This window comes from Narcine bancroftii, chromosome 8, assembly GCF_036971445.1.
Source record: "Narcine bancroftii isolate sNarBan1 chromosome 8, sNarBan1.hap1, whole genome shotgun sequence".
NCBI classification, from domain to species: domain Eukaryota; kingdom Metazoa; phylum Chordata; class Chondrichthyes; order Torpediniformes; family Narcinidae; genus Narcine; species Narcine bancroftii.
This window is the reverse complement of record NC_091476.1, coordinates 3,228,669-3,247,665: the sequence shown is the minus strand read 5'-3', so window position 1 is coordinate 3,247,665 and position 18,997 is coordinate 3,228,669. Positions and strand designations below refer to the sequence as shown.

Here is an 18,997-nt window from a genome sequence, read left to right as displayed (position 1 = left end):
CAGTGGAGAACATTCCTCTTCAAAACTGAACAGGATTAAACATGAACCAAGGCTCACCATGGGCCAAAACAGGTTGAACAATCTCACTTAATGAGCATTGAACATGGACTTGTGTGTGAAATAGACATTTCTCGTATTATCAACAAATTTGCTCATGCTAAATCTAAAAAAATGCACCTTTTAAATTGTACTTTTGTTAATTTTGACATTTGAAATTGCTAACTACATGTAAATAATACTATTACTAAAATGTCAGACATATTTGTTGTATTACCTGGCTGTAAAAAAAATTACAAGTAAAAAATGCGTGTTTTAATATTTCCGAGTATTTTTCAGGCCCCTTTGTAATAGAGGCTGCAGGAACCCCCCACCCTCCCAGTGAGATGTGGTCCCACATCTTGTGGTCAGATTCACTGGAATCGTTGGCAGCGAGATGCTCTTATAAAATTAGAAAATGCTGGCTGCAGTAAGCAGGCCAGGTAGTTTCTCTTGACGGGACACACTTTCAGACGAGCAAGCTTGTATTTCCAACAAGGATGACCGACCCAAGCTTCCTCTCCCTTCGCCGACATGGGGCTGGGTGAGGACTGCGCCTGCGCGGGGGGTCCGGCGGCGCACGGCGCCTGCGCGGACTGTTCACTCTCACCGAGCTGAAGGCCGCTATGTCGTATGTGTTCATCAACGATTCGAGCCAGACCGGGGTCCCGCTGCTCCAGGCCTGCATCGACGGCGACATCGGTTACGCCAAGCGGCTGCTGGAGAGCGGCTTCGACCCCAACATTCGCGATGGCCGCGGCCGCACTGGCCTGCACGTGGCCGCCGCCCGGGGCAACGTCGACATCTGCCGCCTCCTGCACAAGTTCGGCGCCGACCTGCTCGCCACCGACTCCCAGGGCAACACGGCGCTGCACCTGTGCGGCCACGTCGACTCCATCCAGTTCCTGGTGTCCAACGGCCTCAAGATCGACATCTGGTGGGTGTCCATTCAGCCCTTCTACTGTGATTCCCTCCCCTGGTCAAAGCCGGTGCTCTGCTCCTCTCCGTGGAACTGGCGTGAGAAAGCTAGGCTGGGAAGGGCTTCGGGCTGCGAAAGGTGCAGCAGGAATGCTTTTAACAACATTTTGGTAATAAGGGCAAAAAATAAAAATCTTGACATTGCACTAATATAAGAAAAGGGAGCAGATTGTGTATGGTCTCCTTTCACTCCTCACCACCTGATCTTTTTGCCACTGTGACTTTGTACCAACCGATATCCTTCAATTCCCACCACTCCGAGCATCTAACCTGTAAACGACTTCACAAATTTATCCCTTGATTTTAAATAAAAACAGAAAATATTTGGAAATGTTCTGCATTTCAGAGCAGAAATGCCTAATGAAATCAGAATTAAATTTCATGTGTTTCCTTTTTATTATTTTCCAGTGAGCCATTGGAGAGAGAAATTTGATGTCTGCTGCCTTTATTGCTTTCCAGTGCAATGTAGTGCTGGAGGTGAAGCCATGGGCATTCAGGGACTGACTGACTGGGTGGGTGGGTGGTCCAAATCTCTTTGACTGTAAGTGGGGGTGGGGGGAAATTCTCCTTGACTGTAAGTGGGGGTGGGGGGGAAATTCTCCTTGACTGTAATGGGAGCTGGGCAGTTTTGGCTAAGAGTGAATTTTTGTCATCAAAAGGAGACTGATTTTATACAAAATTTCCTTTCTGTAAAATCACAATTTATGTTTTATTCCATGACAATAAAATCTTGAGTCATTGACCAACCTATCACATTTACTTTCCTACCCAATTTCCCATATACATTGACCGTGTGCCCTTAATGCTTGGGAGAGGCACTTTTCCCCTTTATTTGCCCCTGAGTTCCACAGTTTAAAATTTGTAATTAAAATCCACATTCCAGATTTTATTCAGGATTATTTGTATACAATTTTGTTTGACCATATAGGAATTACAGCACTTTTTAATACAAAGTCCCCTCATTTCTGGGCACCGTAATGTTTGGGAGAGTTGACATCACAGGTGTTTGTGATTACTCAGGTCTGCTTAATTGCTTCATTAGTGCAGGCATAAGAGCGAGGCTTGCTTCTAAGATGTTGATTACTTTTGGAGTCTGTAGTTGCCATTTTACAATGAGGACCAGAGTTGTGCCAATGAAAGTCAAAAAAGCCCATGAGGCTGAAAAAGAAGAAGAAAACCTTAGGATTACCAAAATCAACTGTGTGGAACATAATTAATAAGAGAGCATACTGGTAAGTTCAGTAATCGCAAAGGGGCTGGTATTCCACAGAAAATCCGCACTACTGATGACAAAAGAATTCTCTTCACAGTGAAGAAAAATCCCCAAACGCATGTCTGACAGATCAGGAACACCCTTCAGGAGGCAGGTGTAGATATGTTAATGACTACTGTCCACAGAAGACTTCATGAACAGAAATGCAGAGGCTACACTGCAAGTTGCAAACCATTCCAAAGGTGGTATGCTTTGGATCTTGGGCAGTTCCTTTATGCCTCTACACTTTACTCTTGCCATCACTCTGATACAGATTAATCTTGGTTTCATTTGTCCACAAGTCCTTTTTCCATCATTCTGCAGGCTCTTTTAAAAACTTCTTGGCAAACTAATCTAGCCATCCTTTCTGTGGCTAACTAGTGGTTTGTTTTTTGTGAAGCCAAATGTCCAAGCATGGTACTCTGATATGAGGGTACTATGTATAAAAAGTGCTATAATTTCTACACAATCAAACCAAAATGTATGCAAATAAGTTGGAATAAAATCTGGAATGTTCACTTTAATTACATATGAATTTTTTAAATTACAAATTTAAAAAATAAAGGATAAATAAATAATGTCTTTGCCCCAAACATTATGGAGAGCACTGTACCTGGAACTTGGTATCTGGAGTAGAAGATACAGATTAATAAAAATGCATGTTACAGGCAGTGTGAGGTTGAATTTTAAAGGATCCTTTTTTAAAAGTGCCCTGTTAGGAAGAACAAGATTGCTGTAAGCAAGTGTATCATCATTTTAAGTGAATTTGCCATTGTGTTTTTCTAAACATCGTTGAGTTACATTTTCAACAGGTTGTTTTTCATCTTGCTAGTGTGTACTGATGTCTTTCCAAACACAATTTGTTTACAAATTTGATTCAGATGTGTGAGGGAGGAGCAAGTTGGTTGTTATTTTCTCTTGAGAAATAAAATAATGAATGGTTACTGACCATCATTGGGAACCTATCAGGAGGTGGACAAGGTGAGACAAATGGCTAATAAGGCTAATTTTCATTTTGTCGATTGTTGATCGTACTGACAATATGTGATTTGAAATTATCTGCTTGCAAGAATCCATAACCAAATAGCATGAAAATTTTGAGCTTCGAGTTTAGTGATTTGCCTGTGACTTCAACTGTGTCCTGAAAATAATATTTAGCAAGTTGGAATTATGTTTTTTTGCAAATAATACCCAATCTACCTCAGGCCCAATAGTATCTATCACCTGCAAGCCTGTGCTCCTCTGCCCATCCTCCACCTGCTTCTTGAGCATCTGCTCGATTTTTGGCATTCCTGATAGCCAACATTTCAGGCTTCAGCCCGGTTGTTTTCTGTGGATGATGCCTGATCTGAGTTCCTCCAGCACTTTTTGTGTATTGTAGTTCTCCAACACCTGCAGACTCCTGGTTTACCTACATTGGAGGTTTAACGCAAGTCTCAAAAACGATATTCCAGTTTTTTCCTGATCACAAATGCCCTTTGGTCTTCTCGCATCGATTTCAGTAACTTTTACTGAACAGCAGTTGTTCCTTTTGGTATCTGGTGCTATTGGGAAAGTTGATATTTTGTGAGGTGCGGTATTTTTTAAAATCAGAACAACCATCTTTTCTTCCCATGGTTATGGAGCTTTTATGCCTTGTTGCCAGATCTTAAATTGAGTCTCAAATTTGGTTCCAAGTTATTTTTTTTCAGTCTTGATTCCTTGCATTTTTTAATGCCTCTTATTCTTTTGGGTATCGTTTTACATTTGTTTTTTAAATGTCTTATTTCTTTTGATGCTTTCTGTTACCTGTCTGAGGTTAGAAATTGTATTTCCCTCTAACATGGGTCACCCCAAAGCACTGCACAACCGAATTGCATGCTTGAAATGTAGTTGCTGTTGTAAAAAATATGCAGCTAATTTGGACAAGCAAGCTTACGCAAATGTCAATAAGGTAATTATCAATTTTCTTTCAGTTGGTTAAAAAGAGAAATATTGGCCACAACAGCATATTGAATTGGTCTTCAAAGCAGTGCTATGGAATCTTGTGTGCATTTGGGTGGGTGAATATCTTGTCTGATCAGTGGCACCTTTCCATATTTCCATATGTAGAAGGTAATAAAATCCATGCTGGCTCATAAATCTTATCTATTCGATTCCTGACCTACCCCCACCCTCCACCTGATTCTACCATTCACTTATACTTGGGGAAAGTAATTTATTAACCTGCATTTTGTGGGATAAGACATGGAAGACACAGAGTAATGCAGTTACAGGTTGAACGTGTAAAATCCACATAGTATCCAAGGTCAGGATTGATCCAGGGTCACTGCAACTCTTCTACCTGTATCACTATGCACATCTCCCTTGGTACTGCTTAGAGGGTGGCAACCTAAAGGAATCTAAACTTCCATCCTGATTCAGAATGGATAATGCCACTACTGAGATACTTGACAAAGTTGATCCCATTCTCCTTAGTGTATCAGTTTACAGTCATTTCCATCTATGCACAGGTGGCTGTAAACATACACAATAATTTTTAAATAAAGCATCCTTATTTTGGTTTGAAAATCCAAAACCAGCATTAAAAGGACTCTACTTAAGTTGATATTTTGAATAGTGTTTCTATTCAAGGTGACACTGTCAGTTCTATAATTGAAAGAGATACAGTTAGGCAAAGTTCTTAAATGATTAATTATTTTGAGAAGCTACAAATTAAAGGAAAACATTGACAATCACGTTGGCCTCTATCTTGAATGATTCTGACTTTTCACAGACTGAAATGATTTGGAAATGGTCAAGAATATTAGTGTTTCTTAAGAAAGAAATGAAGGTCATGAGAACCAAATTAGGAATCGAATTGTTCATTCATGGAGACTGCCTTTTGATTTGGGGCCTGAATAGAATATCTTTGAATTTAGCCTAAAATGGCCATTGATTTAAATTGTCATTCCTAACAAAGGGCTCAGACCTGAGTCACTGGTTACCTTTTACTTCCTATGGATCCTTTGTGACCTTCTGAGTTTCACATTTGTGCATTGCAGCTATTTAAATCTCTGTGACTGTAGAAGAGCAATTTTAGATAATTTTTGAATCTGACAGGTTTTGACTGCATATTTGAGGTTATAGAGAAGCTCTTGTCTCTAAACTAATGGGCTTTTTGTGCAAAGCAAGAAGCCAAGATCTACTTTTTCAACTTGATCTTGAAAATTAAGCCAATTTTTTGTTTAAAAATGTGTAAGTAAGTGATGGTTGACTATTGACAGGGCTTTGTTTATTCATAGCACTGTCTGGATACAACTGTGATGTTTTGCATGAATAGAAATCATTTATTTCATTTTTGTGGTAACTCAGCAACCATCATGGTGCTACACCACTTGTATTGGCAAAGCGTAGAGGAGTAAACAAAGATGCAATCAAGTTACTGGAATCACTGGAGGAACAGGAAGTGAAAGGATTCAATCGTGGAGCTCACTCTAAGCTAGAGATTATGCAGACTACTGAAAATGACAGGTAAACATTCAATTTGAAGAAAAACTACACTGCATGGCTAATATGGTGCAAAATAGATCATTTTTGCATTAATGTTGCATTAAGTCTGCCAACATTGTTTTGAGGACCTTTTTCTGTTCATTGTTTTAATACAGTACTTTTCCTGATTAATTGATCAACCGGTATTCTGAATATCCATAAGTTTTTGTTGGGTGAGACATGACATCACAACTTGGAAAAATTTTTTACCTACCGTGCTCAAGTGGGGCTGCAGGGAATCAGTTTTACAAAGGAACATTTGTCCACAGGTTACACATTTGAAGGAAAGGATGGCACCGATTATTTATAAATTGTCATTTTTTTTGCCATGAGTTATAAATTGCATTGTGGCATTCTCAGAAGTTGAATTGAATACTGTGCTCTCTCCCTGCCTGAGCCACGCTCTCTCCTTGTGTGCCCCACCCACGCTGTGCTCTCTGTCAAATGCCCTTTCAGCGGGGAGGGCATTCCTTGTGTAATCTCCTCCCACTTGCAGATGAAGTGAGACTTGGGGCTCCCGGGCAGGATTGGTGACAGTGGTGGGGAGGTGTGAGAGATTGGCGACTGCGTGGAGAGGTGTGAGAGATTGGCAACAGCTGTTGCAAGTATTCTCCTAATGCTACTGGCCTGTTTTAGAGAAAATTCCAGAATATCCGCTTAACCGAGATAGATGCGGTCCCAAGCATTTTGGATAATCGGAAACGTTCTGTAGTTTGAGTTAAATTACATGCAAATGTATACATTTATGTTGCAAGGCCCCACCTTTGCTTTCTAGGCTTTTTGGTTTTTGTTATCCCTGGCCTTTCCTTAGTTCTTGACCGAAGCAGCCTTTTGGTTGAGTGCAAGTACCAGGCATGACCTTCACTCTGCTTCTCCCTTGCACCCCAGTACCTCATTGCTGCTGCATGGCAAATAAAGCACCTCCCATACTCTGGCTCAACTGAGATGATGAATCTGTTTTGTGGCACATGCTTTGGTTATGTCATTTTGGAAAACTGGGCTTGATCCCTATTGTATCCATATTACAATTTAAGAATTTGAACACTTAGTTTCAAAATACAGGAAAAAAGGACCTTAGTTAAAATTTGTAGTTTAATCCTCAGTGAATTAAAGCAATTAATTAGTCTGATACATGCACAAATGAAGTGCCCACATGTTCTGTGTCGATTAATCAGATGTAGTACCATGAATTCTACATGGATGAAAGGAATGAATAAACTTTAAGGTGTAATTATGTTTTATGACTTCAAAGGAAGTTGATTGGATGAGAGGAGGAAGAAAAACACTGGTAAGGATGAGGTTAATCTTTGAATTGAAGTAAGGTTTTGTATGAGAGAAGTTTAGAAAGATTACCGAAGTGTGGGCAAACACTTCCACTGAAATCACTGGTATTTTAATTTTTGTTGGCAAGGGTGATGAGGGGTACATTACCAACATCTGAAGTTTTTTGCTTCAGTCATTTACACCATTATGGACAAAGTATGTATACAGAATTATTTTCATAGTTTGGAGTCATGTAAGAAAATTGAGTTTGAGTATATTTTAGTGGATAGTTACTTTGCATGATCTTGCTCTTAAAAAAAAACCAAGGATCTGTGGTACAGTTATTTGTTTTTGTGTTCAAGTGCTAGTTTAATACTTCAATTGTTCTGAAAAACATTCCTTTTTTGAAAAAAAGAATTGAGCTTGCCCACTGATAGTCAAATTGGCTTTATCTGCTAATGCCTGGCATCACCATGTGTGACATGCAGTTTATTTAAACCTCCATCCTAAGATGACCTTGATCTCAGTTGCATATTGTAGGAATATACAGAGTTAAGGATTGATGCTTCCCCAACAGGAGGGGGGAGCAGTTCCCTAATTACTCTCTTGCCTCTTCTAGTGAGCAGGAGTCTCAGAACATCATCCTCAGAGGTTGGGAAACAGAACATCAGGCCCTCAGGTAAAGTTGGTGTGTGGTTTGCCAAAAGAAATTGATCTGATCTACAAAAGAATAGTTGTCATGTTTCTCAGTTGATTTAAAAACAAATAAAATCTCTTGAATCTAAATGTATTTGCTTTGGATTAAAATGAACTTGTGATCTTCCACATTGTGATATTACTTTATTTTTTAAGTGCTATGGAGAACCATTCACTGCTGAATCCAAATCTACACAATTCAGAAGGTGTCCTTTCCAGCTTCCGATCCACGTGGCAGGAGTTTGTGGATGATTTGGGCTTCTGGCGTGTTCTGTTGCTCATTATTGTCATTGCACTGCTGTCTCTTGGCATTGCCTACTATGTCAGTGGTGTTCTGCCCTTTGTGGAAAGCCAGCCTGAACTGGTGCATTAAAACTTGAACAGCACCCAGTGTAACCAAATTTTATATTGATTCATGTTTATGTGGAGCATATCAAAATGCTAGTGGACTGGACTGCATGGATTATTTTCTTTCCAGTTACTAAAACATTTGGGTACCAAGATTCAGTGCTTGTAGTCTTGCCATCTGTTTTAAATCTAGTTGCTCTTGCTTTGATTCTAGTGTTTAAAACACACTTGCTTTTGAGAATTGTAACATCATTAGGCTTTGTTACCTGATTATAAAGTCTTCATCTGTTTGATCCTAAAAATGAAATTAATCTGATCTTCAAACTGATGGATGTCACAACTTGAGAACACGTTTGCCCTTTGAACTTGTTTATAGAATAGAGGTGAAAATGTCCTTTGAAACATTTTTGATGCCTTGTATTTGCCTAAAGAAAATGTAGCAAAATATATTTCAAAGTGTACAAACTGGAGAACTTGGGAATCATGGCTTCATGTTTTAAGATTAATATAGTTAATCTTGGGTCCAGTAGAATGCTAATGTTAATAATCATTGAGATATTTGAAAGTACCAGTATGTAGTTAATAAATCTAATGACATGTCTTGTTTTGCAGTAGTGGCTGTCTTCTATGTGGAGCTGAATAAGTTTAAATATAGAACAAAAAAACTACACTTTTAACTGTAGTGATGTAATTTTTAATTGTATTAATAAAAATTGTTACTCCATGTATTGCAATACATTTATGTACCTGAATATCGTGCTTGTATTATTTGAAGCAATAAGTAAATTATGCACCATTCACATTTGGGTTAATACCCTTGAATAATCAAATTAAATTGAAAATAAATATGCATATTTATAAGCTCTATGAAAATCCTGTGCCACGTTAAAAGCTGTAGATATTGTTACCTGAGTGCAGCTTATAGGTGCTATGTCACTCTGTTATACTTTCACAGCTTGTGATGCTTTCTATGCCTGTTGTCGATTGATAAATCTAAGAATTTAATAAAGTGTGTTCATAGTACTATATAGGCTGGAGCAGTGGAGTGTTTGCTTTTCTATTTTAAAAAGCTTTTTCTAACTCAATTATTGACCCATCCGGGGAATTAGCTGAACACCAGAAATCAGAGGAGGGAAACTGAATAGCTTTGCTAATTCATGGGATATGGCTGTTGTCCTGATTAAATGTAACTGGGTTAGAAAGGGACTTGTCCATGTTAACTTATTGAGCTGCAAGGAGTATTAATGGAAGAATTAAACTGCAAAGACATTTATAGATTACGCGACATGGCAAATGGATTTCAGTGTAACCAACTACGAAATCATTCACTCAAAAGATTAGAACTGTGTACTTTCTAAATGGCTAAAAGCTAAAACTAGTGAAAGTTTATAGAAACTGGACAATCCACATTTATTGATTATTAAAATGCCAAGGAGCAGTACAGAAAATAATGCTGGTATTCCTAGTCCTAGGTCTGTGTACAATGAAGCTCCAGCAGTACAAAAGCTTGGCTAGACTGTTCCTGTACTACTCCCTTGCTGGACATAATACAGAAGGTGTAATTGTTTTGGAGGGAATGAAGGATAGATTAAATTATACTATTTTAAATAATACAAAGTAGTTTTGTTTTCTCTGGAATTTCGAATTTTAACATGTTTTGATATTATTGATGGATGCAAAAACTTGGTGAATTGGAAATCCAGGCTGTATTTTATTTTTTTTTAAAAAGGTTTTCAGGAGTGAAAATGGGAATATCTTTCACAGGGGTAGGTTGAAATCAATTTGAAATTATTTCATTCACTAATTGATATCAGGCCAATTGTTAATTTTAAAACTGGATCATACATATTTGTAAACCAAAAGAATGAAGATGGTTGAAGTGGGTCATTTCACAGAGAATGGAATGAGGGACTAGCTAACTACTGTTCTATGCTCATATTTTTAGTTACTGAATTATTAATCATTGCTGTATTGCATTGAGCCTTTTGGAAAAGAAGCTTTGGGTCCCGACAGTTGTGATTTGTTTATGCTTCACCAGGTGCACTGTTGGGGGGAAAAAACCTTGTGTATTCTATCCAGATAAGTCAACCATAGCTTAAGTACAGCAGTGCAAAAATAAAACAGAAGTCCAGAATATAGTGCTACAGAGAAACATTCAATTAAAACAACAAAAGCCAACAGTGTAGTTAAATAATGAAAAGCATCATCTTTTACTGAGGTGAAGTTCGTTCAAAACATTGATAACAGGGTATCTTCTGCTTGATGAAGGTGAAGATGGGAAACCTTTTAGTACATTAGCTACTTTCCTGAGGCAGCAGGAAGTGTGGACAAGGTTGACGGCGGGGGAATTGGTTTGCATAATGCCTGAGCTTCATTCACAACTGCAGTTTCTGGTGGTCCTGGGCAAAGCAGTTCCCCAATCAAACTGATGCAAAAGGGCAATATACTTTTAATTTCTAGAAGATGGTTTACAGCCAGAAAAGTGCTTCAATTGCTGAGAATGTACAGGAGCATAACAGTAAACCATTATGGTGAGAATACTATTACACCTGTATTTTTTCAAAACATATTTTAATGTAACATGATACTTTTAACATTTAGTAAATTTGACTTGGATTGTGACCTGAAGGGACGAATGCATTGGAATAAATATGCATGTAAATTCTAACTTGGATATGTCAATGATATAATTTAAAAAGTTTAAAATCACAAAATTTGAAGCACTTCTACAATAAATTCTCACAATTAAGTTTTTTTGTACTGTTTGTGATTTAATGGAAAAATCTTCAATCTAAGCAACTTGTATATTCAATGAAGAACGGAATAAAGAAAGCTGCATATCGCAAAATGAACTTTGCATATCAATTTCAAACTTGAAACACTTATGTTCATGATCCTTGAAGATTGCAATGGCAAAAAGGAGTCACGTGATGGAGTAGTGGCCGGTCGGGAAGACCAGTCCTCTCCAGGAAAAATGTTAGGAAAAAGCAAAGCATAATAAAAATAAAATATAAGAAATAGAAGATAAAGATACAGAGAAGAGAAAGAAGATGGCTCTCAAGAAGGAGAAAGAAAAAGCAACTGGAAAAAAAGTAGAAAAGTCGGCGGAGAAGATAGAAGAAGGCCTTACCTGCAGGAAGGAACAGGATGCTATGGTGGTGAGGTCAGTACCTGCCCGAGGGACGCCCGACACCAGGGTGCTCAGCTGGAGGATGAGGAAGCCAGCAGAAGAGGGAGCAATGAAACAGATGAGGGAGATGGATGGAAGGGTGACCGACAAGAAGATCAACGTCAGGAAGCACAACAGACCAGGAGGGGCGGACCAGCACAAGACGCCCGTCAAAGAGATACAAGCAACTCATCAGGAAAAACAGGAGAGACACAGACACAAAGAGAAGAAGACACAAACACAATACACAGAAGAAGAGGAAGAAGAAGACTTAAGATCTTCACAGAGAAATAGAAGGTAAAACTGATGGACAAAGAGAAATAAAAGGTAAAACTGATGAACAGGATTTAGATAAAGTCTTTTTTGAAGAACAAATGAGATAATTAAAAGAATGGTTATCATTAAAGTTTAACGCAATTAAAATGAAAATGAAAAGAACAGAAGATAAAATGCAAAGGTTAGAAATGGTAATGACAGAAATATGGAAAAGAGTAGAGAATGTGGAAGAGCGGGAAACGACTGTAGAAATGGAAGTAAATGACTTCAGAGAAAAATTGGAAGAAAATTACAAAAAAATTAGAGACTCAAGAGTTATTATCTCAGAAAATTGATATGTTGGAAAATTAAAGTAGGTGAAGCAACATAAAAATAGTGGGCCTGAAGGAGGGTGAAGAAGGCATAGATATGAAGGAATTTATAAAAGGGTGGATCTTGAAAGTCCTGGGAACGACAGAAATGCAGGAAGAAATGGAAATAGAAAAGGCACACAGAGCATTAGCTCCGAAACCACAGGCACATCAAACACCAAGATCCATCTTAGTAAAATTTTTGAGATGCACAACAAGAGAAAATATACTGGAATGGGCAAGGAATAAAGTTAGAGAAGATAAACCATTGGAATACAAGGGTCACAAAAATTTTTTTTTACCCAGACATAAGTTTTGAACTCTTCAAGAGAAGGAAGGAATTTAATACAGTGAAATCAATTTTATGGAAAAAAGGTTACAAATTCATATTAAAATATCCAGCTGTGCTTAAAATATTTACAGCCGGGGAGCAAAACCGACTGTTCTCGGATCCAGAGAAAGCGCAAGAATTCGCAGAACATTTGCAGGACAGGAAAAGAGATGGAGATGTAACAAGAATGAAGAACAGCGATAAAGTATATATAAAGATGTAAAACAATGTATATGTAAAGAACTAAAGAGGGAAAAGAGAAGGGAAGGAAGGCAGTAAGGGGGGGAAGAGAGGAGGAGCTTTGTTATGTGTGTTTTTTTTTAAAGTGTTTTCTGGAGAGGGCTGGGTAGAGGGAGAATAACCGTCACTGCAAAATCAGTTGATGCTACAAATATGATCACAGTCCAAATGAAAAGGTGAATTGTGGTTGCCCGGCAAGGTATATAGGACAACTCAGAGAGGGGGGAGCTTTTGGGGTTAAGGTATTAGTGGATGTGGGAACTATGGAGGTACTTTATGCTTTAAATGTGTTGTCGTACATTAAGTGTAATAAGAGAAAACTAAGATGAAAAAGGGGTAAAGGGGGATGGACGTGCCGAAGAGGTGGAAAAGAGGTGTATGCAAGATATAAGATGGCCATGTTGAACTATATGACAATAAACATTAATGGAATACATAACCAAATTACAAGGAAGAGACTACTAAATTTATTGAAGAAGGAAAAAATAGATAAAGCATTTGTGCAGGAAACGCATCTAACTGAAGCGGAACATAACAAACTAAAGAGAGACTGGGTAGGACACGTAACGGCAACATCCTATAATTCAAAAGCTAGAGGTGTAGCCATACTAGTTAACAAAAATGTACCAATCAAAATAGAGGAGGAAATAATAGATCCGGCAAGGAGGTATGCAATGATAAAGTGTCAGATATACTCAGAATTTTGGAATTTGCTCAATATATATGCGCCTAATAAGGAGGATCAAAAGTTTATGCAGGATATTTTTTTGAAGATTACAGACACACAAGGAAATATATTGATAGGATTTTAACCTTAATTTGGACCCAATGTTGGATAAATCTGGACAAAAGACAAGTAAAAAGAATAAAGTGGCCAAATTTATGATTAAATCAATGCAGGAAATGAAACTTATGGATATATGGAGGAGGCAACACCCAAGAGAAAAGGAATTTTCATATTATTCGAGTAGGCACAAAACTTACTCAAGGATTGATATGTTTCTGTTGCTACTTAAAAGACAGGAATTTAGGGAGTTTATTGAATGCCAAATTAAAACATTTTGAAATAAACACACGATCAGTGAAAGACAAATTTATATTGTGGGATGCAATGAAAGCCTTCATTAGAGGGCAGATAATAAGTTATGTGACTAAGATGAAAAAGAATTACAATTGGGAAATAGAGTAGTTGGAAAGGAAGATAGTAAGTACAGAAAAGGAATTAGTAAAAAGGATGATATAACGAAAAGGAGAGAATTGGTGGACAAAAAAAATAAAATATGAAACATTCCAAAGTACAAGGTGGAGAAGAACATAATGAAAACAAAGCAAAAGTATTACGAACTGGGAGAAAAAACACACAAAATATTAGCCTGGCAACTTAAAACAAAACAAGCTAAAAGAACGATACTGGCATCAAGGAAAAAGGACAAACAAATTACATATAATCCAACAGAGATTAATGAAAATTTTAAGGAATTTTATGAACAATTGTATCAAACTGAGAATGAGGGGAAAGATGACAAAATAGAGGAATTTTTAGCTAAAATTGAATTGCCAAAATTGCAACAAGAGGAACAAAACAAACTGATAAAACCATTTGAAATAGAAGAAACACAGGATATATTAAAAAAGCTGCCGAACAATAAAACACCAGGAGAGGATGGATTTCCAATAGAATTCTTTGACAGAGTAGAGTGGAATGACTTATTTAAAGTATTACAGAAGTTCAATCTACCAGAAAAATATATTAATTGGATTAAAGCATTGTATAATGGACCGTTGGCAAAAGTAACAGTAAATGGATATGTATCGAGTTACTTTAAATTAAGTAGGTCACCTAGACAGGGATGTCCATTATCCCCCCTCATTGTTCGCCTTAGCAATAGAACCTTTGGCAGAACTGATAAGAATAGAAAATAAAATAAAAAGATAAAAATAAAGGAGAAGGAGTATAAAATCAGCTTATTTGCAGATGATATCATAGTATATCTAAGAGAACCAGAGGTATCAGTAAAGAATTACACAAGAAATTGAAGAAATATGGAGAAATATCGGGGTACAAGATGAATGCAAATAAAAGTGAAGTTATCCCAATGAGTAATGCAGACTACACAGAATTTAAAAAAGAATCACCATTTAAATGGCAAGGACAAGCAATCCGATACCTAGGGATCAGGTTAGATAATAACTTAAACCACTTGTACAAACTAAATTATCAGCTACTAATAAAGAAATTGCAGGGAGACTTAGAACATTGATAGGGAAGGTAAACTGCATTAAAATGAACATGTTCCCAAGGATACAATACTTATTTCAAACGTTACCAATTCCTTTAACAAAAATTCTTTAAGGAACTAAAGAGAATAATAAGGAAATTCTTGTGGAAAGGGAGGAATCCAAGGGTAGTGTTAGATAAATTAGCAGAGAGGTATAATCAAGCTGGTTTGCAGTTACCAAATTTTAGAAATTATTATAGAGCCGCATAATTAAGATATTTATCAGATTTTTTACCAGACAAGGGAAAAACCAGACTGGACTAAGATAGAACTAGATAAAATAGTGGAGAAGGTACCGGAACATATACTTTATAAGTGAGATGAAAAGCTGGTGCAATATGAGAACTCACCAGTACTGCATTATTTACTTAATACATGGAAGAAAATCCACTTAGAAAGGAAAAAAAAACAAATTATCAAATACCAAAATTACTATTGACACAAAGCCCACTAATCCCTTTTACAATAGACAACCTTTCCTTTAGAGAATGGGAAAGAAAAGGAATCAAAAGAATAGAAAATTGTTTTTTGGGAAATAATTTATTAACATTTGAACAGTATAATGTTTGCATATCATCAATTGAAAGCTTATTTAAAGGATAAATTGGGAAACAGACTGAGATTACCTGAACAAAGCAGCTTTGAATACGTGATTACAGACACAATGATAATTAAAAGATTTATAACGAACATGTACATTAAACTGCAAGATAAGGAAAATGAAATAAACTATAAACCTAAGCAGAAGTGGGAAAAGGATTTAAACATAAAGATAAAAAAATGAAGCATGGGAAAAGTTATGTTCTGGAAATATGAAGAATACAATAAACACAAGGTTATGCATGATCCAGTATAATCGGTTACACGGGGTATACATTACTCCTCAAAAATTAAACAAATGGGATTCAACATTATCGGATAGATGTTTTCACTGTAAGAAGGAAATGGGAACAACGGTACATGCAATTTGGGCCTGTACGAAAGTGAAAATGTTTTGGGAAGATCTAAATCAGATATTAAATAAATTTACAAAAAATAACATACCAAAAAAACCAGAGATATTTCTTTTAAGTAACATAAGAAGTAGAGAATTAGGCCTCAAATTGGATAAAGTGCAAAAAAAAATTCATTATGATAGCCTTAGCGATAGCAAATAAATGTATGTCAACTTGAAAAATGGAAGAGAGTCTGAGAGTACGGCAATGGTTCATGGAAATGAATAAATGTATTCCATTGGAAAAAATAACAATTTAAAAAATAAAGTCACAATGTTTGAACAAATTTGGGAACCCTCTCGAGAGCTTGCCTACGACCTCCATCCCCTAAAATGAGAATGAAAATGATAAGAAGACAAAACGACTAGATTCAGTGTGTAATGAATAGATGATCCATTTTTCTTGTTTATTTTCCTTTGTATGAAGATATTTTATGGTTTTATTGTATTGTAAATGTTGGAGTAGGGTGGATAGAGGGGAGGGAGGGAAGACGGGGGGAAAAAGGGGAGAAAAGACCACTGTGTAAATTTAATGAGAAACGTTTGTACATATTTTGGTTGATATGGTTCATAGTGTGAAAAATAAAAAAATTATAAAAATGTTTAAAAATTGCAGTGGCACAATTTTTTAATGTGTCGTAATTGGAATCTCGCATCGCTGGTCGAGGTTTGCCACAGCGACTCAATGCTTGATGATTTAATTCTTGCAAGACTTGATGTAAAATTTGTAATAGCTCTGTGCATTTCAATCCCAAGCAGAGTGAATGAAATAAAAGTAGCATCCATAGATTTCCATGGGCTCTAGTCCCACTCAAAAAAAAAGAGCTGGTTTAACAAATGGAAAAGTAAGAGATTTCACAGAATCATTATTTAGCAAAAAATTGACATTAACGTGAAAGATTTGAGTCCAGGTGGAAAATTGGTAGGAATAGTGGAGCTACAAAAATTTGTGGAAGCATTGAACAGGTAAAGCAGCATCCTTGGAAGGAATTGAACAGTCTTCATTCCATGCATTGGATCAACTTAAAAGTTTAACTTTTTCCTCACCACAGAAGCTACATTATGTACTGAGTACTTGGAGCATTTTTTTTTAAAGTGAATGCATTTGCAATATTTTATCTTTGTCTTAAAAATTCCAAGTTGCATCTTAGCAGCCTGAGAAGGATTAAATGTGGGATGCTCACAAGGCCAGAAATGGAAGAACACAGTTGTCTCAGAGGATAAGAGAGTGGAAGGAGCTGGGAACTTTTGAGAATGAGGATAAGAATGTTAAAATGGAGGTGTTAACTCAGAGTTCACCCATCACTAACTTACATAGCTATGGAAGATGTCAACTTTAATGGTTTCCTGTTCATCTCATTCTCATCTTTGACATCTAGAATTACATCTTTTATTTATAACCAGTCCTATCCACTGGGATATTTCTGTGCCTGACTAAATTAGTTATAACATTTAAATTCTTCATTAACATTCTGTCATTCACTGCAAGTAACTGGCATTCTTTTAGGAATGAATGAGTCCTACCAAACCCTGTATTTTTCTGGGGGATTTTGGAGCATTATACTGTTCCCATCTGTGTTTTTTCCACCACCTTTCTCTCGTGCATCAATGGTTATTGTCTTAAATTGGAAAATGTCATTATTCCATCCTTTTTCTCCTTCCAAGACTTCACTCTAGACTCGAATAATATATAATTCCAAAGACTCCAACTCCTGTTTTGATTTGTAAATCCACCTGTTTGGATCAATGCATTTTCAAAAGCACAAGAGGTTCAGTTAAATACAATATAAAAATGTTGCCTTAGTTGTCACACAATCCACCATTCAAAATATTCATCATTTTCAAGTGGATGCCTAGTAATTAAACTCTATAATATCTTCAAGACACACCTTCCAAATTTAGAAAGATATGGCCACTTACAATTTCCTTTGTTTATTCATGTGTTCTGTTGAAATTAAAATGTATTATCATTACTTCTGTGGCATTGTTTCAAAATCCTGAAATTTCATAGAGTATGTAATCCTTGGGAACAGAGAAACTCGATCTGTCTGATGGCAAAGAGCTGCTTGTTGAAGAGGAGACATAAAAGACTCCTGTGATATTACAGATTCTATCACCAATGTGTATATGTACATATGTACAGATGGTCGTGTTGGATGACTGTGATTGGCTGAGAGTGTAGCTACACCTACTGGCAGGTCTTAAAGGATTGCTCCTAGCCAGACCAGGTCATTCTGGACTGGTTGACCTACTTGTCATATGCTCTAGTCTTTTAGTTAATAAAAGCCTTGGTTTGGATCAACAAGTCTTTGGTTCTTTTGACGCGCATTACAACTCCAGATGCTGGAATCCAGAGGAAAAGACAAACAGCTGGAGGAACTCAGTGGGTCAGGTTGCGCGCGTGTGTGTGTTGGGGGGGGGGGGGGGGGAAGGAGGGTCTTCTTGAGATGATGTCAACACCATTTCCTTTATTCTTGACAGGAAAAATATCTCCATACATTTTCATATACAGACTACAAGATTTAACCTTGTATGTGAACAATGAACCCCTGACAATGAAGTATTGAGAACTTACTGATTCAAAGGTGAGCGTGCCTCAGTTGAGACTAGCCAAAGCTGTCAGTAAGGTTATCAAAAGCTTGGAGAAGAGTTGCACTTTAAAGTTCTTAGCAAAATGAGATAATAAAAGTTAAGAGAGATGGCCATCTGGCTCTTTTGAGCCTGCTCTGTTCATCAAGATCTTCCACTTCAGTGCCATTTTCCAGCTCTATTAAGATAGCACCTTCTGAATTGGCAAATTCCAAGGATTTACCACCATCAGAGTGAAAAAAAATCTTCATGTCTGTCCTAAATTGCCAGTGGAGCAAATGTTCAGTCGATTCACTCCAGGGCTGAAGGGATACTCGTTTCTTACTTTGGTAAGAAATCTTTCTTTACTCCAAAATGTTTACATACTCTCTCTATTTACAACATTACCAGCACTGAGGCAACTTTGTGTTTGAGGGGCTTCTCGAGCACCCTACCCTTGCACTGGATGTTAAAAGCATTGACAGTTCTTTCTTGTGGGTGAAATGGGAGGTTTGATTGACAGTTCCAGTGGGTGGAGACGGGAGGTTTGATTGACAGTTCCAGTGAGTGGAGACGGGGGGGGGGGGGTTTGATTGACAGTTCTAGTGGGTGGGGACGGGGTTTGATTGACAGTTCCAGTGGGTGGAGGACGGGCGAGTCTGATTGACAGTTGCAAGAGGTGGGACGGGTGGGTTGATTGACGGTTC

The 18,997-nt window shown here is 37.3% G+C and overlaps 1 protein-coding gene across 4 annotated transcripts; it reads left to right on the top strand.

Annotated features, from left to right (window-relative positions):
• The first annotated feature begins 595 nt into the window (after positions 1–595).
• LOC138740254 (ankyrin repeat domain-containing protein 46) lies at positions 596–16,221 on the top strand. Of its 4 annotated transcripts, none has more exons than XM_069892620.1 (4): positions 596–973; positions 5,600–5,758; positions 7,659–7,718; positions 12,302–16,221. In XM_069892620.1, exons 1-4 carry the CDS (start codon positions 663–665, stop codon positions 12,411–12,413), a joined length of 642 nt encoding a protein of 213 aa, XP_069748721.1. In that variant the 5' UTR covers positions 596–662; the 3' UTR covers positions 12,414–16,221. The 4 variants fall into 4 exon arrangements, with proteins under 4 accessions (XP_069748721.1, XP_069748720.1, XP_069748722.1 ...); XM_069892621.1 differs by lacking the exon at positions 12,302–16,221 and adding an exon at positions 8,696–9,111 and having other exon boundaries at positions 598–973; XM_069892618.1 differs by lacking the exon at positions 12,302–16,221 and adding an exon at positions 7,892–9,111 and having other exon boundaries at positions 598–973.
• The last annotated feature ends 2,776 nt before the right edge of the window (positions 16,222–18,997 follow it).

Excerpts from the sequence above, each read along its gene's own strand:
- LOC138740254 (XM_069892618.1), top strand. The coding sequence starts at position 663 with ATGTCGTATGTGTTCATCAACGATTCGAGCCAGACCGGGGTCCCGCTG. Across the intron at positions 974-5,599 it reads GGCCTCAAGATCGACATCTG|CAACCATCATGGTGCTACAC; the intron begins GTGGGTGTCCAT and ends GTGGTAACTCAG. Across the intron at positions 7,719-7,891 it reads ACAGAACATCAGGCCCTCAG|TGCTATGGAGAACCATTCAC; the intron begins GTAAAGTTGGTG and ends TTATTTTTTAAG.